This window comes from Camelus dromedarius, chromosome 18 (genome assembly GCF_036321535.1).
Source record: "Camelus dromedarius isolate mCamDro1 chromosome 18, mCamDro1.pat, whole genome shotgun sequence".
In the NCBI taxonomy this organism is placed as follows: domain Eukaryota; kingdom Metazoa; phylum Chordata; class Mammalia; order Artiodactyla; family Camelidae; genus Camelus; species Camelus dromedarius.
This window is the reverse complement of record NC_087453.1, coordinates 24,403,854-24,431,850: the sequence shown is the minus strand read 5'-3', so window position 1 is coordinate 24,431,850 and position 27,997 is coordinate 24,403,854. Positions and strand designations below refer to the sequence as shown.

Genomic DNA, 27,997 nt, shown 5'->3' with positions numbered 1-27,997 from the left:
TCCCTAAGCTGTGTGTGTCTGCTCTCTCTGTAGGCTGACTCACATTATGTAACACAGAGGTCTTGGCGTCTAAAAGGGCCAAGACCGTCATTTCAGTGCTGCCAGCTCCCAGGTAGCCAGTGCCCTTGGGGAACAGAAGTCAGGAGAGATGAAATCCACCAAGAATCAGAAACCTGTAGTATTACCAAGGGTTTCAAGTCAACCCTCCTATGTGGGTAAACTAGTCATCCTGCATTAATACTGGATTTTGATTAAGTCAGTAAGATGCTTGTCACAGGATTTTGGCTTGAAAAATGTCAGAACAAGTTATGTAAAGTGTGTGTGCTGTAGGGAGATGGAATTCTAATCTGCGAACCTTTGATATTCTAGACACTCCAATGCGCAGAAGCTCTTCGCTGTCCTGAGCAATTCTGCTGGGGAGAAACGGAGTCCTCTAAAGCTACTCTCAGCCAAACTCCCAGAACTGGATGGGTGAGCTCCGTTTCTGTTTATGGATGTTTAAAATTCTGGCTTTTGAAATGTCAGAAACTTCAGTGTTGGTCCTTTCTAAGCTTCTTTTTCTTTATAGCTTCTTAAGGATCATTGTAAAAGGTAGTAGTGACATATCATATACAGCTTTATTCTCTAGAGAGAATCACTAAGGTTTCTTTTTCAGCAGTTAAATAAGAAGTTTCTCATGTGAGTGGGCACATTTAGGCAAGACTGGTGATGGTAACATAATAGCATTGTCTTTGTTTTTCTAGGTTTCTCCAGCATTTTGCTGTCAGCAGCATTAGTCGAGAACCTGTGATGAGGACCCATCTCCCTGTCCTGCTGCAACAACCTGAAATCAACCCTACTTCCAGAGTAGAAAACGACAAGGTACAGCACCTCACCAGATATGTTGGGGATTCGTGGGAAGATAATCCTATAGCCTGCCCTTGATCTTCAGTGTCAGTTAACAGTAGGAGCTCAGGCGGAGTCCCTTTTTAAGACTCCCCACTTCCCTGGATACTGATGTAATAATACACATGAAACCTGCTGTATACAATGACTGTGTACAGGCGTCTCCATTAATTCCAGTCTACCCCCATGGCAATGATGAAACCCTGGCATTTTGCTGTGCCCTCCCATTGCTTCTGCAGGTTTTTAAACTCTTGCCCAGTACTTTTACGCCATCAGCTCCTTCTGGTTGCAACAAGGATGTACCTGGCAATGGGTGACACATTGACCTTAATAACGGGAAGGGCCTCGTCAGTCAGGCCTTGCTGGCATCACCAGCATACTTTATAAACACTGTCTTCCCAAGAGTGGATTTTAGTCTACTCCTGCCTCACGCTCCCCTCCTCTTCACCCCTCCCACCATTTCTTTAGAACCATATGTTGTAATATGCTCTAAGAGGGCATCTATTTCTGTGCAAATCTAGAAGACACTCAGCTGCAAAAGGGAGTAGAAGCACTAAGCAGTTAAGAGCCTCATTTTTTCATTAAACCGGAGTTTAAAAATGAAAATGTTATATCTCATATGTTTTATAATATATATTATTTTAATATATGTATTTTATATAACATGGTGCTATAGGACTGGCCTTAAGAAGGTGTCTGGCTGTGAGCATATGTGCTGGAATTTGAGAGGCTGAAGACTGGATGCTAAGGAATGGGAACCAAGATGCGGAAATTGGGATAGGAGGAGGATAAAGAAGTCAGATACATGGAATACTGCTCGCAGGGGCAGAAAGGCATATAGCATAAGGGTCTGGTCAAAAGGGAGGAGGGAGAACTATTTCCCACAAAAGAAGAGGGATTCGTGGCCATCTCTGTGCTGGTGTGACCAGCTCAAGTGATGACTGCCACCAAGCTGAGCTTTAATCCAAGTTATTTGTGACCAGGCCTGTCCTAGTGAGTCTTGTGTATTGTGAAATAAAACTCTTAAAGAGGCTTTTGCCATACTATGTCACGGACATCATTATCCTTCAGCAGGTGCATGGTTCTTTCCCTCCACCACTTGACTCCTTTGTTAGTGAATTTCTTGAGTTGCATTGGAATGTCTACCTGAAGAGGGCCCTGTTTTCATGTAATTGTGTGCCAAGGTTAGGAAAGTCTAGCCTGGCTCCTCTTCTCCCCATCAGGGTTCAGGAGTGCTTCCTCCACCCAGTCTGTTTCCTTCTCTCAGGCCATGCTGCTTGGAAGGCTGGGGCAGCCAGACAGAAACATCCAGGGCCACTTCCCTCCTCCGCTGAGTTTACCACAGCAGTTTAGCCTCTGGCATTTTTGCCCCAGACCTCCTTTTTGCTCAGCATTTTCCATTATATTTTAATTCATCTAGTCACAGCATCTCCATGAAAAGTATCGTAGTGACAGTACATTTTATATGGTATTTGCTATGTGCCAGACATTGTTCTAAGCACTTTGTTTACATGTATTAACTCAGTTAATCATCACACCCACCCTACAAGGTAGGTTGTGTTGTGAACCCAAGGCCACCTACCTAGGGAATACTGGTGCTGAGATTCAAACCCACAGAACCTGGTTCACGAAGTCAGTTCTCTTAACCTTTTACAGTGCTGCTTCTCAATTGAATCACAAACCCACATGACTTTCCTTTCATGTAGGTGATTATCAACATTGTAACTGGCCTCCCAGGCTGTCACGCTAGCGAGCTCTGTGCTTTTCTGGTCACTCTGCATAAGGAATATGGCAGGTAAGTATGGCTGCTGCCTTTGCTTTGGGGAAAGCAGGCCCAGGCACTGGCAAAACTTCAGCATGCACTGACGTAGCGGGTGTCAGCACAGTGGTCATCCATCCGTCCATTCATTTAACACGTTTGTACTGAGCACTTCCTGTATGCCAGGCACTGTTCTAAGTATAAGGGACAAATGAACAAAACAGGCTAGAAAATCTCTGTCCTCATGGAGCTTACTTTCTAGTTTGGGAAGATACAGTTAACCAGATAAGGAAAATAGTATATTAGCTAGCAAAAAGTGCTCTGGAAAAATAAAGTGGAGAAGGCTATAGGGTATGCCTGGCTGGGGGAAGGATGCCAGTTTTGAATTGGGTGCTCGGGAAGTCCTCACTGGGAAGGTGACATTTAAGCAAAGGCCTGAGGAAATGAAGGAATGAACCCTTGGATATCTGGGCAAGAGCTCTGTAGCAGCAGGACCAGCGTGCTCAGAGGCCTGGGAACATGCATGGTCAGCAGGGCAGTTCAGGACCAGGGTGGTGAGAACTTGAGAGCTGGTGGATGTGATCCTCCCATGACCACAAGGGGACTGTGTGAGTTCAGGTGCAACTGGGACATGCTGGCTTAGGGGAAATCATTCATCCATCACTTCCACTTGGCTGGCAGGTTGCTAAAGAACGCTTGGTGACTGAACTAGGTGTTTAATATCTAATCAGTCTGCCTCAAAGTAAAGCGTCCTGCAGGAGGCCATATAGCAGAATTGAGAAGACTGAAATTGCCTAGAAGTTTGGGAGTTTAGAGTGCAAGGTTGTGAGGACTAAGGAGGTGAGTTTTGGAGAGATACTAGGAAAATATCAGACCTCCTGACCAGGTCCCCCTTATTTCCATTGCTTTTGTTCTATAAACAATCTGAATTCTTCACCCTGCCCATTTCTTATACTTAGCAGGAGTTTTACTGAGAACCAGACTGAAGCCATTTTATTGCATGGTCCTTCAGGAGATCACTGCCTGTTCAGGAGTCTTCCCCAGCTCTGAAATCTGTTGGTCATGTGCTTACCTGATCTTTTTCCCTGGGGCAAGGTGTTTCCTGTCAGAAGCTCCAATAGTAGTGGTCTTAGGATACAGGGCCCCCCATGCAGCCATTGCCCTCTGCCTGTTTCAATGGAGCCAGTATTGTTTTCTCCTTTGTGGGTTCACTGGGCAGAGTGTCTATGGGAGTACTGGTCTCATCTAAATCCACTGGCTGAGACTTTGGGCCATCAGGTGACCCTCAGGCTGAGGTTACACTTGCCATTTCCAGGTGGATGGTATACCGTCAAATCATGGACGGCTCCGAATGTTTTCATGCTGCCCACTTCCAGAGATACCTTTCCAGTGCCCTGGAGGCCCAACAGAACCGCTCTGCCCGCCTGTCAGCCTACATCCGCAAGAAGACCAGGCTGCTGGTGGTGTTACAAGGGTGAGTGCTGGACACCTTCTGAGGTAGGATGGTAACGTCGCCGTTACTGTTATTTCATGTGTGGCTAACCTGGGGCACAGAATAAACAGCACATTCATGAGAAGTGTCTGCTACACTGAGATCCTTCTGCAAGCATGGATTCCTGTTGTCATCCTGTGTTCCAGAGTGGCTGGTATAGATTACACACAAGCTTTAAATTTGGCTTCAACATCATAATAACCCCCAAAGGGGGGAAAGTAGAGAGGGAGGTTATCTTGGCAAGATGCTTTGATAATTCTTGTAACAGTAGTGACCCTTAATTCTCTTCCCTTGCCATCAGGCAAGGCAGGGGAGCTTCGTCTTTTTCTGTCCTCCCTCCCATGGAGTTACAGTGACAGCCCCCACACTCTAGCCTTGAGCCCCACCATCCACAGGATGGCTAGTCCGGGAGGGTTTCCTTGGACCCTCAGTGAGGAGCATGAACAGTCCAGTTGGGCAAGGAGCACCCTTTGAGGATAGGTTTGACAGAGTGTGTACCACCACTAGGGGACCCTGGCTGCAAGGAGCTTCCCTTGACCTTTTCTGAGAGCTTCTGGGGAGGAAGCAGACCCATCATGCAGGCACATCACCTCCTGGGCCCAGAGGAGAACGTGCCAGGTGGGGAAAACATGGGCTGTGCTCTTCACTGGTGTCATTATAGTTGATGACTAAGAAGCTTTTGGCAGTTCTCACGAAGTGCTTTTGTGCTATGCTGTGTTTTTTGTCCTCATAATAATGAGCATTTGCAATTGGCTAATGGTTTCCAGTAAAGAATAGGTCCACATCCAAAGCCCTGTTTAGTCTCCTGGGTGTGTTGGTGAGAATTGGAGGAAAGCTAGGCCAGTGGTCCTGCAGAGGGCAAGCGGGAGTATGTGCCCTGCCCGGTCATCTTTCTTATTCTTAAGACCTTTTTCTCACACCTGCTCTGGGCCTCCCTTCTGTCAGCCCCTTTGTCCTACTTGTGGGCTGATGTGGGAGCCACAGAATAAGAAGGCTTGAAACCTCTCGTTTTCCATCACCTCTGATGGTCTAAAGAATGGGCCTGCCGCACTTCGTCACCTCCCGCCCCCTCTCCAGAGTTAAGAATCATTGGGAGTGTGGACCTGGAGTCAAATTTAGTCACTTGACATTGCAGTTGAAGTCATTTCCATCTTCCATCACTTTAGAGAGCATCACTGGCTCCCTGTCTCTGACTGTGCAGGTCTGCAGAGATGCCGGCCATCCTGGCTTCTCTGGGCAGCAGTGGCTGTGCATGGCCAGGCCATGCTTGTGTTCATAGGCCCAGCTCTTGCCTAGTCACAACCCCAGGACACAGGAGCCTCAGATGGATTTCCTGCTCTGGTGCTCACTGCGACACTTTTCGTACAGGCCAGACCCATTCTTTTGAGGCTCAGCAGGGAACACATGGCAGCCTCTTTTACAGCACATCCATCTCCTTTAAGCCTGGTGTTGAGGCTGTTGATGTAGGGACACTTCAGAGGCTTCTCAGGTTGAGAATTTTATTCCTTGAATGTGGCCTTTGATTTATAAGATTCTGTGCTATGGGGCAGTTTTCTTTTGCCCCTAGAGTGGCCTGGTGGTTCCACGTGTTCAACTTACGCAGCAGGTGGGCAGTGGTACTGAGCTTTGACATCAAGTGGCGCTATTAGTTGCTGTTTTAAAAATTGAATTAATGTAGTTTGAAATGATAACATTTTAGAAATAGTGGACAGATTAAGTTTGTCAGGAGTTATGAGGGGAGGGGGCAGGAGGTGGGTGGGGGTGGTTATAAAAGAGCAGCACAAGGGAGCCTTATGGTGTAGGAACTGTTCGGTATCTGATTGTGGTGGTACATTTAGGAGCCTACACAGGTTACAAAATTGTATAGAACTTAATATATACACACAGCTAAGTAAATCTGGAAATCTGAGTTTAAAAAAAATAATTTTAAGGGATTCGAAGAGCTATATTTGTTTATACTCTGGAATATTGTAAAATCATTCTTTAAGTTATATACATTTAAAACAAAGTATCTCTCAAAACAAAAATTGCATTAATATAAAAGGAGGCAAAATTGTAGGCTTAAATTGCAAATGTAAAAGAGAGTCCAAAAGACACTTGTGTGGAATATCTGTTGTTGCAGAGGAAAGAGAGTTAAAGCCTTGCTGGGTTTTTGTCTTCTGTTTTGTTTTTGTTTTTAATGAAGAGAATACTGACAAGAAAGAGGCAACATGAAGAGCCAGTTTTTTGCTTTCATCATGCAGTCAGGACAGTGTAGCCAAAGTGGCTGGTTATGGCCTCCAGCGGCTGGATCAGTGTGCTTCCCTCTGGGATGAGGGCTGCCTCCTGCTGTCCAGAGGCCGTGCCCAGGATGGTTATGGGGCAGGGGCTGGGGAGGGAGGAAGGGCCTTAGCAGGGTCCCCCATAACAAGTAGAGTGACACTACAGGCCTCCTCTCTGCCTCCGTGGCTCCTGGCTGCAGTGCCCAGATGCATCACCCAGATGCCCTGGCCTCACCAAGGAGCCTGGAGCCTGTTCTTCACTCTAACTTTTTTCCATTAAAATCAGTAAAGATTAAAGGACACTTTGAAAATTTGGGAATTCCCCAGCCACCCTCTCTAAGGGAAATCTATTGCATTAAAATAACCAAAATCTTCTGGATTGGCTTATAAATCTTTCATTTCTCTTTACCCTAATAAATGAGAGACTCTACAGCTCATACCAAACATGGACAATAAAAAGCCCCCAAACACTTCATTTTAGAAGAGGGGGAAACGTGATGCCAAGGAGCAGGGTCGGGGCACTTAACCATGAGCAGTAAGTCCATTAAACACGACTACAGAGAGATTTGGAAGGAAGCTGTGGGGGGTGATATAGGCAGGAGACGGTAGCAGTTTAGACCCGGTGGTAACCTTGGAGTATGAGCGTAGCTGTATTTTGAAAATTGAGAGAAAATGGAGTCAAAGAAGACTCCAAACAAATCTTTTGGCCTGGCAGCTGGAAAGAGTGAAGTCTCTTCTGCTGAGAAGGACAAGGCCTCCTCCCTTGGGGGAGTTGGATCATGAACATATTAAGTTCTAAGTGAAAAATATCAAATTGGCTCTGGAAGTCTGGAGTTTGGAGGGAGTTCCAGGCAGGAGATATGAATGCAATTGGTGTTCGACAAGCATCTACTGACCTGGAGAGGTATCTGATCCTCTTTTTCCTGCCTGCATATGCAGTTCTATGAGATGGAAGGAGAGGAAAGAGCGATTAAAGAAAACAGACCAGCACAGGGGCTCCTACCTGGATTAGAAAAGAGGCCTAAAGACACCTAATCCCGCCCTCAGAGCCCCAGGGTCACTGCAGGCTTCCCTCAGGCGGGTGGGGAGTGGGCATTTTCCTCTCAGTCTTGCCCAGTTAGGTCTCATGGGACTCAGAATACAGAAACACGGTGAACTCCAGGGGCTCCAAGTCACGAAGTGGGGTGACCCCAAGGAATCCAGTTGCAGGCTCCCTGTTTTGGTTTTGTTCCACCCTTGCTCGCTCAGCCGCTCAGCAAGCACTGCCTGCTTCCCCTGCTCTATAGCCCCAACCAGTGAACTCATCTTTCCTCCTCTTTCCCCAGCTACACAGATGTTATTGATGTCATCCAGGCCCTGCAGACCCATCCAGACTCAAATGTCAAGTCCTCCTTCACCATTGGTGCCATCACAGTGTGCGTGGAGCCCCTGAGCTGCTACATGGAGCACAGGTATATGCTGAGGACCACCACCAGCCCTCAGGGTGTGGTGTGCTGAAGTACACAGAAAGCGATTTTCTCCCAGCCACCAGAAGGAGACACACCTTGATGTGTGTTTGTCTTCTGGAATGATTCAGTCTACCTTCTATATAATAAATGCACAGTTGTTACTTGATTAGTGCTGGGTCCTCAGAAGGCCCTTTTGGACTGGCAGCTTCTCACCACTTTTCTCTGTGCACTGGAAAGTTACCCTTTCTAGGGCAGTGGGACTTGAAATCGCTTCTCCCAGAAAAAAATAATGCCCATGGCAGGCTTTTCTTTTCCTCTTTACTGCAGGGGAGGGGCCTTGTATCCCAAGGCACTGGAGTAGTTCACAGATACTTTTTCATATGGTTCAGCCATCTTAAACCCATCTTACCTCAGTCAGTGCCATTGATTCTCACTACTAACAGGTGATTTTTTTTTATGTATATACTTTGGAAGTAATATAACAACAAGGAAAATTGGTTAGCAGTTCACCCATAATCTCACTAACTCCATGTAACTGTTATAAATTTTGTGAACTTTGTTCTGGTCTTTTAAGTGGATGCTTTTTTATAATTGTGGTATACATATAATTTTATTTTCTTCCTCTTAGGTTAGCATATAAACATATTATGTAAGTGGACACATGTGTTCCTGTTTCACAGTGGTAATTACATTCTGATTGGTTATGGAATTGTGTGTGTGTCTGGACAGAATTGTCTTAACCAGCTCCCCACTGCTGGTTACATGGGATGTCTCCAGCTTTTCACTATCATAAATAATGCTGTGGGAACTCTGTATCCATATACATTTCTCAAATTTCAGATAATTTCCTTAGAGTAGATTCCTCAAAGAGATGCTATTAAGTTATTGATCAGTTTTATTACTCTCACATTTCCGAGTTACTTTCTGAGTCAGTTTTACAGTGTATACTGCCCCAATGTTGTCTGGAAGTACCTGTGTCATCACCAGAGAATTCCTCACGGGGAAGTTTCAGACATTACATGGTCCCCTCATAGAACTATTTGAGTTTCACTCCCTTTAGCCTAGTGGAATGTATCCCAGGTCTGTAGTGTGTGATTATGGTTTTGGAATGTAAAAATATCAGTGACAAAATCAGAAACATTAGGAAGTATAGGAGATCACAAATATTACTTGTCAATAAATCAGATTATAGATTTGCTGATTTTTTAGATATTAATAAGAATTTTCCAAACTTCTTAATTCCATCCAGAGAGTAATTTACTATAATGCTCTGTTAGAAAACTAATGATTGGCTCATGTACATGGGTGCACATGGAATAGAATAAGAGAATTAGGGGACCCATGGTCAAGAATAGAAAATTACTGAATAAAGTTAAGCCCATTCCGTTAAGAAAAAAAGTAAGTAGCCAGTGTTAAGCCCATAAATTAAAAAAAAAAAATGCTTGCATGGCCAACTCTGGTAGATTGAAAATACGACCACAACAAAAGCATCTCCTTCTGTCAAGAGTTGAATCTACTCACCCTCTGAATTTGGGCTTGGATGTTGTGACTTGGCTTTGGCCAGTGAGACATTAAAAAGTTTGAAACCAGCAGAGACTTGAAAAGCATTTACCCACTGGGGCTTGCCCTTTCTTGCTTCTGGGAACTAAGACCACATCATGAAAAAGCCTGGGCTAGGCTGCTGGAGGATGAAAGACCGTGAGGAGAGAGAGGCCCAGCCATCCATTCCTACCATCTAGACTGAGACCCCAGCTGGGCCTGTGAGGGAGACCGTCTTAGACAATCATCAGCCCCCCCAGCTGAGCTGCCCTACACCCAAATAACCCCCAGAATCATGAGAAATAATAAATCATCATTATTTTAAGCCACTTAGTTTTGGGGTGATTTATTACACAGCAGCAGCGTAGGAAAATACATACATCCGTACACTTTTTTATTTTTTATGCACTATTGATAGGACTGTAAAATGATATCTCTTTGGAAACAAATGTGGCTATTCCATTGCTAGAATTTTATCGTACAGTTATATTTGTACAAATGTGCAAAAATATATATGTATAGGGGTATTTGTTTCAGGCAGAATTCTTAATTCCAAACAGTAGGGCCACTCCAGCATGTTTAGCTGGGGAGGGATTTACTAAATGGCATAACAGCTTGCAGAGTCTCCAGGAGGGTCAGTCTGTGTTGACTAGGCAGCCAGGAGCAACACTCAAACCTCCTGCAGGACTGCCCCAGTGAAGGGGATGTCTCAGCCACTTCCTCTACCAGAAAACGGAGTCTGCTTACCACACATTCTCTCACTCACTGCGCTCAGTGCCCCTTGGAGTCTAGTTGGTGGAACTTAGGTCACATGCCTGCACCAGACTGCAAGAAAGGCTGGGGAAGTTTTCTGCCATTTACGAGAGACAGGGTTCCTTTCCTAAGTCCAAGCCTGGAAAATGGAAAAGGTGGTTAGAAGGTACGGAGCAATCTGAAGTATGTCAAGTGTGCTCTTCCATGTTCAAGGCAACACTGTTAATAATATCAAAGAACTGGAAATAATCCAAATGCTCATTAGTAAAAAACTGGTTAAATTTTGGGATATTCATATGATGGAATGCTATGCAGGTATTTTTTAAAATCAAGTGGATTTTTATGTACTAACATGGAAAAATGGCCATAATATTTTATAAAGTAAGAAAAGCAGATTGTCAAAGCAATATGTATTTTTTAAATGTTTATTTGTACATGCATAGAAAATACCTAGAAGGATACATACCAAGCTGTTAATAGTGGTCCCTTCTGCGAAATGGTCAGTTCCTGGGGGACAAATGCTGGATGATGGGGAAACCATTTGATATTTTATAGTATTATATATATTGCTTTTCTTTTTTAATGCAACAGCTTTATTGAAATGTAATCCACATACCATAAAATTCACTCTTTTAAAATGTGCAATTTAGTCACTCCTCATTCCTTCCTCCTCCGAACTGGCAGCTAGTCTACTTTCTGTTTCTGTGGGTCTGCTTATTCTTCACATTTCCTATAAATGAAGTCATACAATATGTGGTCTTTTGTGTCTGGCTTCTTTTACTTAGCATAGTGTTTTCAAGGTTCATCCATGCTGTAGCATAGATAAGTATTTCATTCCTTTTTATGGACAAATATTCCATTGTATGGATATATCACATCTTTTTTACCCATCAGTTGATAGACATTTGAGTTATTTACCCTTTTGGCTACTATAAATAATACTGCTTTGAATGTTTTTACAAGATTTGATATGGTCATATGGTTTCTGTTTTCTTTAGTGGAATTTCTGGGTCATATGGTAACTATATATTTAACTTTTTGAAGAACTGCAAACTATTTTCCAGAGCCATTGCACCATTTACATCCTCATCAGCAATGTATGAGGGTTCCAATTTCTCCACATTTTCACCAATACTTGTTATTGTCTGTCTTTTTTATTTTGGCCATCCTAATGTGAAGTAGTATCTCCTTGTGGTTTTGATTTACCTCATACAAATGATATCAAACATTTTTTCACTTGCTTATCAGCATCTTCTTTGGAGAAATGTCTGTTTAAATCCTTTGCGCATTTTTTTAAATTGGGTTATTTGTCTTTATTAAATTGGAAGACTTCTTCGTATATTCTGAATTCAAGTCTTTGGTTTGTATGATGTTAATTATGGATTGTATATTATATTTATAATTACATTATAAATTATTAATGTAAATTACATTTACATTATAATTATAATTTATAATTTTGAGAATCAAGTTTTTAAACTCTTAAATTCAGTGGGTTTTTTTTAATAAAGTGGGTACTTTAGCAAAAATAATTTGCCTCTTTGCTTCTAATCATGCTTTATTTTAAAAAAAAATAGATGGAGGTAGAGCATAGTAGGGCTTGTATTTCCTCTCTGTGAGGTGAGTTAAGTGTGGCTTCTTTAATCTAAGAGGTGGACTTAGTTTGGATTCAGGACAAGTCTGTATGAGATTTATGAGATTTACCTGTTGTCTTTATGGATTTCTTTCAGTGAGTATTGAGTGTCTGCTGTGTGCCATTACAGTCATTGGGGGGGGTCAACAAGGAATAAGTCAGCTCAGATCTCTGCTCTTGTGGTATCCACATTTTTGTAGAAATGCACATAGGAATAGTGGGACTCGTGTCTGGGGGCAGATTAGACCAGTATCATCATTTATTGATTGACTAAAATTTTATATAAATCAAGTACTTGGTTGGCGTACTACAAAATGCATGATACCACATCTATGTAAGGCTTAAGAATATATTATAATTATAGCTATTTTTGTTACTTAGAGAAAGAGCTGGTCAGTAACCAGTATATCCATTATTTCAGTGTTTGTTGTTGTAGAAGTTGCCTGCTGTACTTAAGACTCCTGTGCCAGACGCTCTTAAATAATATTAGTTTAGTAGGGAGAATGATACGAAGAAAAGGAAAAAAGTGAGCCTACATTTGTTTTGCACTATTTGTCAGGCACTGTGATGCTTACTCCTTTCAAGCATCAAAATCCCCCTTAGATATTGTGGTAGGTATTTAAGGTAGACATCATTATCATATTTTAACATGAGGAAGCTGATGTTCGGAAAAGCTAAATAATTTTCCAAATGCCACAGCCAGGACATGTACACAGTTAATCATGATATACAGTAGGAAGTACCATAATAAAAGGCTCATGTAAATTTGTAAGAAATATAAAGAAGCAATGATAACTCATAGTTGGATTAGGAAAGAAAGCCAACATACGAATTTGAAGGACAGGGATGCCAAAGATGCCAAGATACGAGAAACGACATTCCAGTTTTAGGGAATCAAATATATGTGCAAACCCATGTGTTCTCAGTACTTTCTTTGCAGTTATTTAAAGTGAGCAGCTTGTGCGGTGGGGTATAGCTCAGTGGTAGAGTATGTGCTTAGCATGTACAAAGTTGTGGGTTCAATCCCAGTACCTCCATTAAAATAAAATGGAATGAAATGAGCAGCCTAATGACCCTACCCTGTCAGAGGTGTAGAACGGGAGCATCCAGCCTGTGATTGGATAAGATGCCTTGAGGGGGAGCATTGCTCAACCTTGTCTAAGCTGTCTTGGTGTGAATTGATGTGAACTGCTGTGAGAAAGCAAGCAGGGCCCTGAGAAGGGCTTTTAAGGGCACGTACTCTAAACAGATACTTGATGGGGACAGACACTTTCTAAGAACGTGTTTGCTGTGCAGTCAGCCATTCAGTGGGCTATGGGTGCAGTGAAGTCACTGAGTTCTGTTCTTGGGAGACTCCGGTGTGAATGTCTCTTTCCTTGTTCCAGGGCTCTTGACCTTGCTCAGAGCACATGGAGTTTCCTCTGTGGAGTTCTTCAGAACTCATGAAGGAGTCAGGCAGGTGAACTAGATCCACAGTCCAAAGTGGTATTCATCCAGCTCATGGATCCACCAAATTTGGTTCCAAATGGTGTGTGTCTGGCTGTTTTCAGAAATCAAATTAAAAGATGAGGATTTGCCACTACCAAGAAAATTGCAGGAGGGAAATTCCCCCAGTGTTTTGAACAACATTAATACCTGCCAGCCAGACCAGCAGCAATTCAGAAGGGTGCTTCAGAAAGCATCTTACTTGCAGGGGAAGAAATCACTGGAGCTCTGTGGTGCCAGACAAACCTGGGGCCCTGTATAAGCCCTCCCACTTGCTACCTGCATGTGGGACCATGGGCAAAGTGCTTGACTTGCTTGGCCACTCGAAACTGACTCTTTTCAGCTTTTAAGTACCCAAGGTACAGGGTGGATGTGAGAATAAAATTGTGTCTGTGAGCTGCTTGCAGTGCCAAGCCCCTGGTAAGAACTCGGTAAAAGGCACCTATTCTCATCAGTGTCAGCTTTCTTTGCTGAAAAGAGTACTGTGATGTTTTAGAAGTTTTAAAGCACCGAGAGGGTGAGTTTTTCTCGAGCTTACTGCAGAGCTACAGTTGTTAGCTAACTCACACTTGGGATTAGTCACCCTCACCTCCTGCTTCACTTGTGATGCAGTCACTCAGGTTCCTGCATTTTACTCACTTGAGCTCTGAATGGGATTAAAGGGGAACCAGGATTCTGTTGTACACATAAAGGGAAACATGGCAACTCTGGTACTGAAGACTCCTGGTGTAGTTAGGCAAATGTAATTCTCCTCACTTTCCCTTGAAATTGCCCCTTTAATATCAGGACAGTATCTCTTGGAGGGGTTGGGAGGGAGCCCAAGCTCTCTTTCTCCATTTCCTATAGTCTTGAGAGCTGACCCTGTCCCCAGTGTACCCTCTTCAGTATTCCACCAGGAGTTGGCCACGTGGGAACTTCCATATTTGGGGTGTCTAGCTTAAGGAACTTTGGTGCAAAGCTATGAAAATCTTTTGTATAAACATGGCTATCCTTGTGTGAAACTTTTGAAAATTGTAAAGCGCTACAAAATTTAAAGAATCTTTCAATAGAACAATAAAAATGGAAACAAACAGACAAACATGACTATCTTTAATGCTCAGTGTTGCCTACCTGTTGCCCCACTGAGTACGTCTTCTTGTATGTTAGTGATACTCACGTTTTTGTGAGAAATAATCAGTGAAAAATTTGAGATTAATAGTTTTAAAATACTTCTTTTTTTCTCCCTAGATTTCTCTTTCCTAAATGTCTTGACCAGTGTTCACAAGGTAAGCAACATTGCTTCACTTCCTGCCTGCATGCCTCTCAGTTTCTGTTTAGATGCAGCAGACTTTTCTTTATGCTCCCATGCACCGTTCTGAAATCTAAAACAAAACAAAACAAAAAACTGGTCCAGGGAAAACTTTGGCATTTTTTTTTTTTACTTTTATTGTATTTGGTAGGCAGATAATAAGTTGCCGTGGCAACACCTCTTCGGAGCTGGTCTTAAGTTTGCCCTGGCCTTCCAGCTAATATCTGTGGACTGAGTAGGTGTTCCTAACCTCTGAATCAGCAAGATCTTGATGTATTTCTCCTGTCCCATGAGTGCAGAGTATGGTCCAGTAAGACCTTCTCCCTTAATTCCCTGCTACGTACACTGAAATTTTCCACATCTCCTTGATAACATTTAGATAAACCACCCATCTTGTAGATTACACTCAACCTTGCATTGTCCTACCTTCTGGCAACCCTGGAAGCAGTACTTTTTAGTCATATTATCTATGGTGGCTGGAGACTCAGAATAAATTCTGAATTTCCTACAGTAGTGACAAGATGCTTGTGGTTGTCAGAAGACCTAGAGTCTGGGCTTCCTTAAATACCCCAACAAGTAGAAATCAGACGGAAGAAAATAACTCGGCATCCCCAGCACAATTTTGCTCTGCTGATCCCATTGCCAGTCTACAGGGAGTGGAGGCAACAGAGCATACCAGAGCTGTTGTCTTCAAAGAACTGAGCCGGGGGCTGTGCAGGGCAGGTGGCTGGGTCACTGGAGAGAAGAATATGTGTGTTGGATTGCTGCAGCAGGGAGTCTCAAGTCCAGCTTTTAGAGGCCTCTATAGCTTTCTAGGCACTGCACCCCAGAAGCAGGGTTGAATGGAGGTTGGCTGGGTCTATCCGCAGTGTCCACCCAGGTAGATTAAAAAGGTTTTATGGGGGTGGGTCAATAGGATCTGGTATGAACTAGATATGGAGCCTGAGTTGAGAAAGGAGGTATCTGGGATGACTTCCAGGTTTCTAGCTAGGGAGATTGGGAAGATTGGCAGTATCCTTGAAATAGAATGCATGGGACAAAACAGGTCCAAGAGATAACCAAGGAGAGCTGTCCTTAGGTACATGTATGGAGATCATGATCAAAGCCAAGCGAGTGAACTATAGTCAGCCCCTTGTCCACATGGTTATTGCCACCCTGGTGCACCTTGACTCCTTGGTACTTTCTCCTTTGGTTTCCCTCTGCAGTTTTTGCATGTGGGGAAAGATGATTGGGCTGTCCTGGTGAACAGCCTTAGGGAAGTGCTCTGTCTTTACTGTGCATGAACCTGGGCCAGTATTACAAGAGGAAAGCCCTTTTAGGCCAAGACAGAATGAGTTCTGTCTGGCATTTGGTAGGCATTTTCATGAACACTGCCTTCCAACTCATTGTTCAAAAGCAACATGTGTGAAATTCCATGCTTTTGTAAAGAAAGCTAGGGATGTGATCAGATGTGGGCACATGACCTTGAGGCCATATATGCTGTTTTCTGAACTACAAGGGGCTTGTGCAGTGACAGTGCTTGGTAAACATCTTCCCCTTGCATCTGGGTGCAGAGGACCCTATAGACTGGTCTGTCCTGGCTCACAGCATGAGCATGGGCTGTTTGGGAAGGGAAGAAGTAAGAGGCAAGTATTCTTTTTCCTTGGAGATTTGGTGGCTCACTTGGAGGTGGGCTTTGCCAGCAGAAGACAGACATTTCATGTCCTGAAGGAGCAATTGCCTCCCTTTGTTCCTGTTCATGAGACAAGCTCCTAGATTCATTGCTTTTACAACAAGGGATTATTTTATGATGAGAAAACCACTATATTGAAGCCCCAAGATGATGTGTATTACAGAAATCCAAGGATTAGGAAATAATCTCAGTGCTTAAACAACAAGCGAGACTGTTTATAATACTGGCTTGAAAGCAGAGCGCAGATATTTTACTAACATGGCCTGCTTTTAGATGTATCTGTAGATAGACAAAAGAAGTCAAATTTGTTTTCTCCTGGGCTTCTGGAAGCTTTTAACCATAATGAGATGGTCAGACAGACCTCAGAGTCGTTTCTCCAGTCTTGAGAATCGGCCAGGCCAGGCTGCTCACTCACTGCCCAGACTGATGAGACATTGGCCAAATCCAAGTATCCACTTCTTGATACAAAGCAGAAGGAAGCTCCTGGCCCAAGCAAGATGAAACTGCCCGTCGTGACCTCTTCACCCTGTGCTCCAGATAACTGCTGTACCTTGCCTCTAGGATGGCATTTCCTCTTGGCAGGTAGCAGTTTGCATAGCTGGCCTAAGGAATGCCGGAGATAATCCTTTTGCTTGTTTCCCCATAAAGAAAAACCCGTTTTCTATGTCCAATTCCTGACCTAGAATCTGAAGCCCACAGGGTTTATCTACATGATACTTAAGGGGCAAACAGGACTTTGGGCAAGGTGTTTGTCAGAGACCCAGACCCTAGTCTTTCCTTGGGCAGGCCAGGCCTGTGCTTATGGCCCTGGTGGGTGCCGCTTGAGTTGGCATTTGCGCTAGTTAGACTCTCCAGTTTCTTTTGCCCAAGAAGATAGTAAACAGAGTCCTGTGGCCTTTATAAATCTTTTCTCAGCCTTTTCTGGTTCCTCACTGCAAGATCCACCACAGCTGTTCTAGTTTCCAGCGCTGGGAATCTCATGGGCCTCTTGTAAGAGCCAGCTCCCCTGTCTGCTGTCTCTGGAATGTGCTGAGCCTTCTAGAACCCTGCCTGCTTCCCCACTGTGCCACATCCTGGGCCTGGCCGCCTGACCTTGCCTTACTCAGTTTTCAGAGGTCCCAGCTACTTCCTGTGGCTGCAGCAGAACATGGCCTTCTGGCTTTGGGCTCACCAGGCTGTCCTCACTGCCTCCTGGCAGCCTCCAGAATGACCTTTTTAAATGGGAATTGGGAGCACAGACATCTTCATTAGGAGGTTTTCCTGATGTTCTGGCTGCTGATGGTCCATCTTAATGTTAAAGCTTCTGAACAGAAAGACATGTGAGAAACCTTTTTAAAACAGAATAAACAAAGGGCTAATCTATTCTCCATTTGAGTTCCTAAGTCTTACGTTACCATACCTAGGTTATACATGAAGACCTTGAGGATAGAAGTTTTAAGTGTGGCAGAAGCTGTTAAGAAAATGTGGTTCTGTTTATTCCTGTATACGTGTATATGCATTGACTATCTGAGGAGGCATACCCCAAATCTGGTTATTAGTGGTTTCCTCTGGGGAGGAGAAATAAGGCCCAGGATGCCAGAGGAACAGGGAAGAAGAAACTTTATACTGAAGCTTATGAATTTTGTACCAAAAATATGTATATACCAATAAATTAGAAACCTTTTCAGGTAGCTATCTGAAGAATGAGACTTGCTCAGACTAGCAAGTGGGAAAAATTTTGGCATGTGGGTGCCCACAGCTTAGCTGTTCAGGCAGCTGCCTCGGAGGTCAGATTGCATGTATTTGTTATTATAGTTGGTTTATTCGTTCATTTATTCAGCAGACCTTTATCTAATACCTACTCTAACCCAATCGTGGGGGATTAGGAAAGACTTCTGAAAGATGTGCTATTCAAATTATCTACACCTATTGGAGGAGTTGGCCCAACAAAAAGTAGGGAAAAGATGGTTCCAGGCAGAAGGGACAGCAAGACTGAAGGCCTAATGGTGACTAGAGTACGCCTAGGGCCTTGGAGAAGTGCAGCGTGGCAGACAGGCCAGGCAGCTGGGAAGTTTAGATGCTAGCCTAAAAGGAATTGAAGTGCATTGAAATATTCCAAGTAGGGAAGTGATTTGATCAAATTTATGTTTTTGAAAGCTAATTCTGACTACAGTAGGAAGAATGACTTGTAGTAAAGGAAGCCTGAAAGTAGAGAGAGAGAGCAATGGTTTGAACCAGGGCAAATGGTAGCAGGGACTGAGAGTGGAGGATGGACCGTATGTCCCAGGTTTGGGGAACTGGGCAGTCGATGTGCCTTTCACCAAGTGACCAGAAGAGGAGGCCGAGCTGCACTCACCACTTGGGTGTCAAGGGAAACCACTGAAGAAAGTCACCTTTGAATCCTCAGAGGTCTCTCAAGCACTGTGCAGAGGCAGATGGGCCATAACTGCCTAAGGCTGACTGACTTGCTGTGGAGCACTAACAGATATCTGGAAAGAGTGGGACACACATCTCAGAACCAAGGAACAGGTAGATCGCAAACAGCCCATAAGCACTTAGGAAGCAGGTTCCGTGCTCAGCAATCGAGCCCTAACTCCTGACATCTGTGGTCCCAGGCATATTGTATACAGCCTTTTGTGTGTGCCCTGTCCCCGTTGTAACACACGACCATTGGCATGAAGCTCCTAACCCTGTTCGCTAGTCATGAATGGAATGCACCCAGGGGATTTCTGAGGATGGATTCAATCTTTAGAGTTTTGGAATGCTTTTTGTAAGTATGACTGGTGAGAGGAAGGAATTATCACTAGTTGCTAATTGCTGTGGTGCAGGGCCCACACACCGCAGCCACCTCTGTCATTTTGAGGAATGGATCCGTCCAGGCCCCGTAGTGTACATGTTGGGGTCCCATTCTCAGATGATGAGATGGTGGTGGTAGTGGTGACAGGGCACATACAATGAGTTCTTCCTCTCAGTAGCCTGTGATGTGCATTTCACTGCTATCCTGGAGGTATGTGTTCCCATGTAACAGAGGAGGAAATTTGGGCTCCGAGAAAAAGTTGAGCAGTTTGCCTGATGTCACCCATGAATAATTGGTGGAACCCAAAATTCAAACTCAGGTTTGCTTGGCTCTCCAGCCCATGTTTTAATCTATACATTATACTATCTTTTTACATTTATATGAAGAAGATAAATAAGAATATACGCCTTATACTTTAAGCACCACCTATTTCATTAAAAGAAGCTCTCATAGTTTAGAGACAGGGAGACAGGAGGGTGGCATGAGAGGAGGATAGGGAGGGTAAGGTACTGGAGAAGATTTTAAGGAAGGAAGGAAGCTTTACCAGAAATTTTTTTTTTAAAAAAATAGCTTAAGTGATTAAAAACAAGAATAGTATAGTATGAATATAGTATGCCACTATTTGTAGAAAAAAATTTTATATACACTTCCAGCATATCTCTAGAATAGACTCTGATAACTGTGCTTGCCTCCAGGAAAGGGACAAAGGTGGCTGGGGAGGAAGGAAATTTATTTTCTCTGTGAACCTTTCTGCACATTGTGAGTTTTGCCCTCAAAAACTAAGTATAGTTAAATTTTTTTTTAAAAAAACTAAACACTTGACTGAAGTAAAGAGTATTAGTAAAAGTCCTCTGCACTGAATATTCATTATTCAGGATCTTAAAATTACAAAGGTACTTAGGAAAGCTGAAGTCATGGTTTAGGGATATTCACTTATAAATTAACTGTTTATAAAACCAGTCTGTACTAGTAAAAAGATTGACAATGAGCATTGAATCTTTTTAGGTATAGAATTAAATAGGAATAAGGATGGAACAGGTATTACAGTTTTGTTGGTGTGGTGGGATGTGGTAACTTCCCTGATTTCCGTATATTCTGTAGTGCTGTAACTTTTACTTCTGTTTCTCACAGAAAGGTTGGGAGTGATTTGGGCTCATTCCACAACCTCTCATACATGGGCTGCCCTTCCTTCCTTCCTTACTGTGCCACTATGTGAATGTCTTTGTTAGCACTTACCTTGGAATTGTGGGTCCACGGGTGAGACTCCTTCTTGACTGTGCAGTCTTTGAGAATGGCTAGCACCTGACATATGGTTTATGCTTGGTAATTGTCTGTGTTGTGACCTGGTGAAAGTCATTGGCACCGGTTTCTGAGGAAATTGATTACATGGGATCTGGAAGGAGCCTTTTGATGAAAAAGCCCCAGGTATTGGCTAGAAAGAAGAATTAAGAAGACAGAGGTGGTTAGGAAGTAAGGCAGCTACAGAGTTGAGGCTGTTCACTCCAAGAGGTTGCAGTGGCAGAAAGAGGAACAGAATAATGGCTGTGTGTATGGTGCTGGGGGAGGGGTGTCTACATGAGGGGGCTGCTAGAAGGGATGATCAGGGGAAGGAGCGGGGACTCGCATTTGTGCGAACCCTTAGCCCCAATCAGACTCTGAAGGCTGACGTTTTCGGTTTTATTCCCAGGCCTGGTGAGTAATGTGGTATTCACCAGTCACACCACGGAGCAGAGGCACCCTCTCCTTGTTCAGTTGCAGAGCCTCATCAGAGCTGCCAATCCTACCGCAGCCTTCATTCTTGCAGAAAATGGGATTGTCACCAGGTAAACTTGCCAGTTGACTTCACTGTGCACGACCAGCCACTTTCTCAGATACAGCACTCTGGCTGTGGCCCACCAGGTCTTTCTGCTGTATCTAAGACCTGAGCATTTGTAGAAGTCAGATTTTGAAGTGCTTTTGGTGCTGTGTAAAAATAACCATGAGGACCCCATGTGTCAGTATCTTGTATTATTTTGAGATGTTTTGTTTTGATGCATTCATATTCTCATTTATCGAACAATGGAAGTCAAGACCCTCTCAATGTTCCTTGTGTTAAGATGTGAAAGAAATGGCATAGAGAACATGGAGAAATTATATCTTTACTTCATAGACTTTGTTCCAAATTGCAAACTAAAAATAGAGAATTAGTGGCTTTGTATGTGTATGTTAGTGTGAAGAGAAAACATCTGGTCTATAGCAGTTTTTGCTCAATAAGGATGCTGGAAAGTGTATAGTTTTTATATAGTTCTGACTTTTGAGCAATGCAAATATTTTACATATTCAAAAATTGAATCAACAATGAGGGAAAAAATAAAAACAAAAAATGACTCCATCTGTATATCAGGGTGATAACAACTACACATACACATTCAGGTAGCTTTTGAACATAATCCTCTGTTGAAACCCTGATTCCAAACAACATCTCTGATTAGAGAAGGGAGATTAGAAACATGAAATTGGAAAAGTAAGGGAAAACTCTGCAAATGTTGGAGTTGAACTGGAGAACTCGATATAAATTCATTATTTTTTAAAAAATGTATATTTCCTAGCTCTTTTCATTAAAAGGAACCAGAAATAATACCACAGTAGCAATTAATACCTCTACCTCTAGATTTTGGTTTCTAAGTACCAATCCCCCACTACAAGGTATCAGGACTTCTTAGAGAATTGGCTAATTACAGGTCGAGGTGGTGAATGTACAAGGTGACCCTAGTACATTTTATGCCAGAAAAGCAAGGAAGTACTCAAAGATTAGTGGAGATGCATCAGAAGGATATGGAAGCTAGCTTTAAGAAGCTTGTACCAGCCAAATTTGGGACAGCTCAAGTTTAGGAGAGAACCATGATAATAATGGATTATAGCACATGGAATAAAATGAGTCCATGGTGATTAAAAAAAGATGGGAGAGGGACAGAACAGTAGAGGTCTTTTTTACAGAAGAATGCTAATAAATAAATAAGGAGTTATAGAACTAGAACGTCGCCATTTTGAAACTTTTCACATATGTTGATTTAGGCAAGAATTATCAATGGATGCTAAAAGCAGTGGATGACAGCTTGTTGGGGAGAAGGATATTCACTTGTCTTAAAGTATATGTCACTCCACAGACTACTTACTACTTAAAAAGAGGGAAAAGTACCTCCACCGTGGAGAGGTCTAGTCTAGTAGACATGACATTGACCAAATGATTAAACTTAGCAATACCACTAGTGGGACAAGCTGACATCATATGCCTCCTTCATGTGACTCTGTGGGAAGCACACATCATCACCTGGCCATTCATCTTGCCAGAGTTGTTTAACTGACTCTAATCATGAGGAAGTCATCAGACAAATCCATGTACTCTTCAAAAATGTCAACTCCATGAGAAACAAAATGAAAAGTTAGAGGAATTGTTCCAGATGGAAAGAAAATAAAGGTGGTAAATTCGGTGAGCAATTCTTGGTTGGAGCCTGAGCCTCCTTGGAAATAGATGTGTATTAATGGGTCTCACTTTAAGTGCATATGAGCCTCTTGGGGATCTTATTAAAATGAGGGTGCTGATTCAGTAGGTCTGGAGTAGGCTGGAGATCCTGCTTTTCCAGCAAGTTCCCAGGCGATATCAGTGCTGCTAGTCCTCAGTATTAAACTCTTTAGATGTTGTAATAGTATTGTGGTTCTGTTAGAGAATGTCCTTGTTCTTAGCGATGTATACTGAAGTATTTAGGTGTGAAATAATGGGGGAAAATGTATATGAATGTGCTTGTATGTGTAAATGGGGGTGTGGAGAGGAAGCAAACTGCAGGTTAAGGTTAATAGTCCTAGTTAACCTGGGTTTTCTGTATATTTTCAAAGGAATGAAGACATTGAGCTGATTCTCTCAGAAAATAGTTTTTCAAGTCCTCAGATGCTACGATCTCGATATTTAATGTACCCTGGCTGGCAAGTATCATCATTGAAAAGTAGCTAAGATTTCTTTGTAAACCCAGTGATTTACTTATTTACAGAAAAAAAAAAAGAGAAAGTAAAAATACCAGGTGTGCTTTATGAGGGTGGCAGTGGTGGCTGGAACAACCTGCCATGTCCTAATAGCCGCTGGCCTTGCCAAACCCAATGCTCCACATCTTGGGCTCCAAATTGTGACCTTTTCTGGTTGTTGAGACTTAAGGAGTCATGGGCACCAGGCACAACAGTATCCTGTGTTCCTCTAGCCTCTAGTGAGAGTAAGGTGGCTGGCATGGAACCAGGGAGCTCTAACCCTCCCAGGTGAGAGTCACTCCTGAGAATAGTCAGTCCTTTAGGGTTCCCATCTGCTAGGTAGGTTCCCTGCTGTTGTGGCCCAGGGGATGTTCTCTTCTTTGCAGCCGGCCTCCCAGCCTCAACCTGTCCTCCAGATGGGAGAGGAGGAGGGAAGAGTGTGACGTGCACTGCCATCATATTTCCAGCATCGCTTGAGCATGTACAGTGTCCTGCACATTGTTCTAAGACTTCACTCTCCAGTACTGGAACCACTAGCCATATTTGGCTATATAATAAAACATAAATGAATTAATAAAAATTAAATAAAATTTAAAATTCAGCCTTTCAGTCACACAAGCCACATTTCAAGTGCTTAATAAGGTATCTGTGGCTAGCAGCTACCATGTTGGACAGTACAGATCCAGAATATTTCCATCATCACAGAAAGTTCTGTTGATGGTGCCACTCTAAGACTTCAACCAGTGTCATCTCATTAATCCTCAAACCAAGCCTGCAAGGTGGATTCCATCATTTTCCCTCATTTTAGAGATAAGGTAACTGAAGCAGCAAGGAGTTAAATGACTTGTCCAGAGTCACACAGCTGGTAAATAAGAGACTTGGGTTTCAGGCCCAAGTTGTATGGCCCCAGAGTCTACACTCCTAACCATCCTGCTGCATTCATCCCTGTACAGCATGGATAACTAGTTTGAAGATTCAGGGGAAGACAGCTATTAAAACTTAGCCAAAATTGATCCCTCATGTTCACTCAGATCATCTTTATTATCCTTACTCGTTTCCCTCCGACCCCTCTCTACATCCTTCAACCGTGACATCAGTATTTTGTACCAGCAAAAAACTGATTATACTGTTCTGTTAGCAAACAACAACAATAACAAAAAAAAGCAGAAAACCAGAGATCAGTATGTAGTTTTGAAGGTTTTCAGGCATATTTTTAGAAGGAACCTCTAATTTGAGTCACATCTTACTTACTTAAAAAAAGGGTAAGTGAATCATTCCTTATGGCTGAACAAGACAGTTATATCTTAGCTAAAAAGAAAGTTCCTGAGGAAGAGCTCCAAGGGTATCAGGAGGGACCCCTAACCCCCAGGTGGAACGCTGGCAGACTTCAAAGGTAGAAGGGGTCTTTGACTTTAAGGAGTTACTAGTCTAAAGGAGGTGAGACCTCCTGCTTTAATGGAGCAAACATGCTTCCCAATCTCAAGACAAAAGAGATGTAAATTCTTTCAAATAAGGGTTTTGTACACAAAATGGCATACAAGTAAGGGAGAATTCAAGTATTACGGAATAAATGTTCTTCCCAATGTAATATGTAATACATGCAAAACCCCAATTACTTACACTTAGAATTTTTAAACCTTTTAAGGTATGAAGGCAAATTTGATGCTGGATCAGTCTTTCCACTAATGGTTCAGATCTGCGTATGGTTTGGCCGTCCTTTGGAGAAGACTCGCTTTGTGGCCAAGTGTAAAGGTAAGCATTTGGCTGGGACATGTCCCAGACACTGGTAAAAGAACACTCCAGAGTTGTCCTTACTTCCTGGCGGCACCATTTAGTATTGTGTGCTGTCTCTTCTCACCATTTGGATCTGACAGCGGGCAGAGGCATTTGAAGACTCAGGATTCCCTACTCCTGGGAACAGTGGCAGAGACACTGGGGAGGATCTGGTGGGGGTACCTGCGAACCTTGGACCCTAGAGTATGGCCCCTTCCCAGTCCCTAACCCTCCCAGCTGTGCCGCCCTAGGCTTGGCCTCTGCCCCCAGGTGGGTAACAGCTTTGTCCTCTTCCTCCACCAGCAATTCAGTCCTCCATCAAGCCAAGTCCCTTCTCTGGAAACATCTACCACATCCTGGGCAAAGTAAAGTTTTCAGGTAACTGGGGCTTGGGTTTGGGAGCTCTACACTGTGCAGTGCTCATATCTCATGAGTTCATAGCCTTGCTGGTGCTTTGCAGACCACTGATGCCTCTCAGCCTCTCTCTCAAAGACCCCTCCCCTCTGGGTCTTACACCATCAGGCTCCTCTAGTCATCCCTTCGGTCAGGGTCCCGACCTTTCTCCATGTTCGTTGCTCCGCAGTGGAGGAGCTGTTCTCCTTCCCCCGGATGAACTTGTCTAAGGCCTCTCCTCACAGCTCCTCGACTTCCTTGTCAGAAAGTCGTACCACAGCCCTTTTGAGCCATCCATGGCCTCCTTCTGGAACTATCATCAGGAGCTACCCAGTGCTGAGCCCTGCAGCTCTGAATCCATTTCTACCAAAGCCGGCGAGCCTTCTGCTCGCCTTCTCCCTTCTGTTCAGCAGACCTGTTTGTTAGCCTTAGACCTCTGAAGCCCTCACAACCTAAAGTCTGTCTGTCTTCAGCTGGGGTTCAGGGAAGGTGTCAAAACAAGGAGGTAATCATCTCAGCATTGAGAAAGGGGAAGATATTCCAGGGAAGAGGCACAGCAGGTGCTGTGGACCCGAGGGGCACATAGCAGGAGATAGAATGGGTTTGCTGTGGCTGGGGCCTGGTGGGGGAAGTGAGAGGGAATGTATCTGGTAGGGCATCTTTGGCTGTTATAACAAACCCCGACTCAGCTAGCAGGTGTTAGCTACCTAGCAAGAAGTCAAGCAGTCAAGCAGCATAGCAAGGCCACTGAAGGCCCACATAATGTATGGCTTTGTGTTCTTCCATTTTTGGTGTCAGCTTTCCCTTAGGTCCCCACCCCTCATGGTTGCCAGCTAGTAATGCAGGTCTGGGTACCACATCCAGACACAGCACCCAGCTGATGCAAGAGGCTGGCTCTTCCCATGGGTGTCTTCATAGGTTCCTCAGCAGACTTCTCTCACTGGCCAGGATTGAGCTGCCATGCCTTCTGGGACCCATCACCCAATGGAGAATTGGTATTAGAGGAAGAGGGGGGATGCTGGGCAGGAAACCAAGGAGTGTCTGCTGTAGGGAGCCACTGGGAGTTGTAAGCGTGGGATCATCTGGGTTCAGATAGAGGAATTAGATGACAGAGGCTGTATAAAAGACTCTGTCAAGATCCTTAACCTTTGAGTTTATGTTACTGAATCTGAAACTTTGGTCAAGCCCACTTCCCTCAGGCTCCGACAGACAGCCCCTCACTTGCTTCAGAGGTCTTAATGCCTTCATCTTCCCTCTCCCACATCATCACCTCCTTTTCTTCTTTATTTAGACCCTTTCTTCTTCAAGGTTAACCTCTCTTTGTTTTGGGTCCCTTTCTCATCATGCCTTTTGGGGACCTTGCCCTTTTCTTGTGTCTCCGGTAAGTCCTAGCCCCCAGCTCCTCAGCCTGTAAACCCAGTCACATCTTCCCTGTGGACACCCACGTGACCCTCCTGCAGCACTTGTACTACTGGCCGTGCCCTCCTCCCTTGGCCTCAGGCCTCAGCTGAGACCCATCCCCTTCACCTCTACAAGGGGGCTTTTCCTTGCTTCTCTCAACTACCTCTTCCACAGGAGCCACCCTCTCCTTCTAGTGACTGCATGGACGTCTCCTACTCAAGGTGCTGCAGTCCTTCAAATACCGCAGATGCAAAGTCAGGCTCTTTCTTCTCCCACCTGCAAACCTTTTCCTCCTCTTTAGTCCCCTTCTGGGTTAGTGGTGTCCACCTGATCACCCAGTCAGCCGAGCTAGAAACATACATTGTTCCTCCTTACTCTGTCCCTTCTAATCTGCTCCCTGTCATGTCAGTTATCCCTCCTGCACATGTCATGAATCTGTCCCTGACCAGCTGCACTGTTAGAGTCTTTCTGTAACCTTACCCTTTTGGGGCAGGGTCTCGGGGACTAATGAGTTCTCCTTGCAGACTCTGAGAGGACCATGGAGGTCTGCCACAATACTGTGGCCAATTCCTTGAGCATCGTGCCAGTTTTGGAGGGACCCACGCCGCCGCCTGACCCCAGAAGCACACCGCAAGGCAGCGGTGGGCAGCAGGAATACTACCTTGTGTTCATCGGCTGCTCCCTGAAGGAAGAAAGCGTCAAGGATTGGCTGAGGCAGTCAGCTAAGCAGGTGGTTTCCGAAGCCCAGACAGGCCTGGCACAGTATGACCAGCACACCTCAGGGTTGCTCCTGGCCCTGGGGCAGAAGCCCCTCCACCTTCTCCCTGGTGCCTCCCCACTGGCTCACTATTCCCAGGCTCAGCCAGCATTTTCAGGGACTCTCTGAGAGTGGGAGGAAGCCCCTGGTGCAAACTCTAGGCCGTTGTTTTGCTGCCTACCCTGAGAGCCCAAGTTCTCACAGCCATTTCCAGTGCTACTTCCCAAGGCAAACTGGAGTTATTAGGTGGCTTAACTGGGACCTAGGTGAAACTTAGTTGTTCCATGTGGACCATGGATCAGTTTGGTGTTCTAAATGCAAAATGTCTCTTCTTAACTGAACCTTATTCAAAGGCTCTCCTGTGTTCTGAGCCAGAATCTCCTGTACTTTGCTTCTCTCTCCAGAAAGGAGAAAGAACAAAAATATGCTTACAGCCCTTTATAAACCAGGACTCCAAGCATAGGTAGCAGTAAGCCTGGAGGCCCTGGAGACAGGTGCAGGGGAAGAGGGGGCTTGCTGTGGATTCGCACAAGCATCTTTCGCCCCATACTACAAAGGAAAATCCAGACTGGAGTTAAAATTCTCTAATATGCTGCAAGCTTTGGGTGCTAAGCCTCTTTGCACAGCCTTATGGGTTAAGCTTATGCTTTTAGAACTCGAAGTAGAGTTGGCTGGAGCCTGGGTCT

At 44.1% G+C, this 27,997-nt stretch overlaps 1 protein-coding gene across 2 annotated transcripts in view; it reads left to right on the top strand.

Moving 5' to 3' along the window:
- The window catches only part of DNAAF9 (dynein axonemal assembly factor 9), a 107,741-nt gene that overhangs the window by 74,119 nt on the left and 5,625 nt on the right, over positions 1-27,997 (top strand). For both annotated transcript variants that reach the window (XM_031434139.2, XM_031434137.2), the window contains exons 24-34: positions 370-471; positions 744-861; positions 2,592-2,680; positions 3,960-4,118; positions 7,723-7,848; positions 14,483-14,520; positions 20,679-20,814; positions 22,865-22,951; positions 24,633-24,739; positions 25,064-25,138; positions 27,079-27,284. In XM_031434139.2, coding sequence (XP_031289999.1) covers positions 370-471; positions 744-861; positions 2,592-2,680; positions 3,960-4,118; positions 7,723-7,848; positions 14,483-14,520; positions 20,679-20,814; positions 22,865-22,951; positions 24,633-24,739; positions 25,064-25,138; positions 27,079-27,284 — 1,243 coding nt within the window. The remainder of the gene's footprint in view (positions 1-369; positions 472-743; positions 862-2,591; positions 2,681-3,959; positions 4,119-7,722; positions 7,849-14,482; positions 14,521-20,678; positions 20,815-22,864; positions 22,952-24,632; positions 24,740-25,063; positions 25,139-27,078; positions 27,285-27,997) is intronic.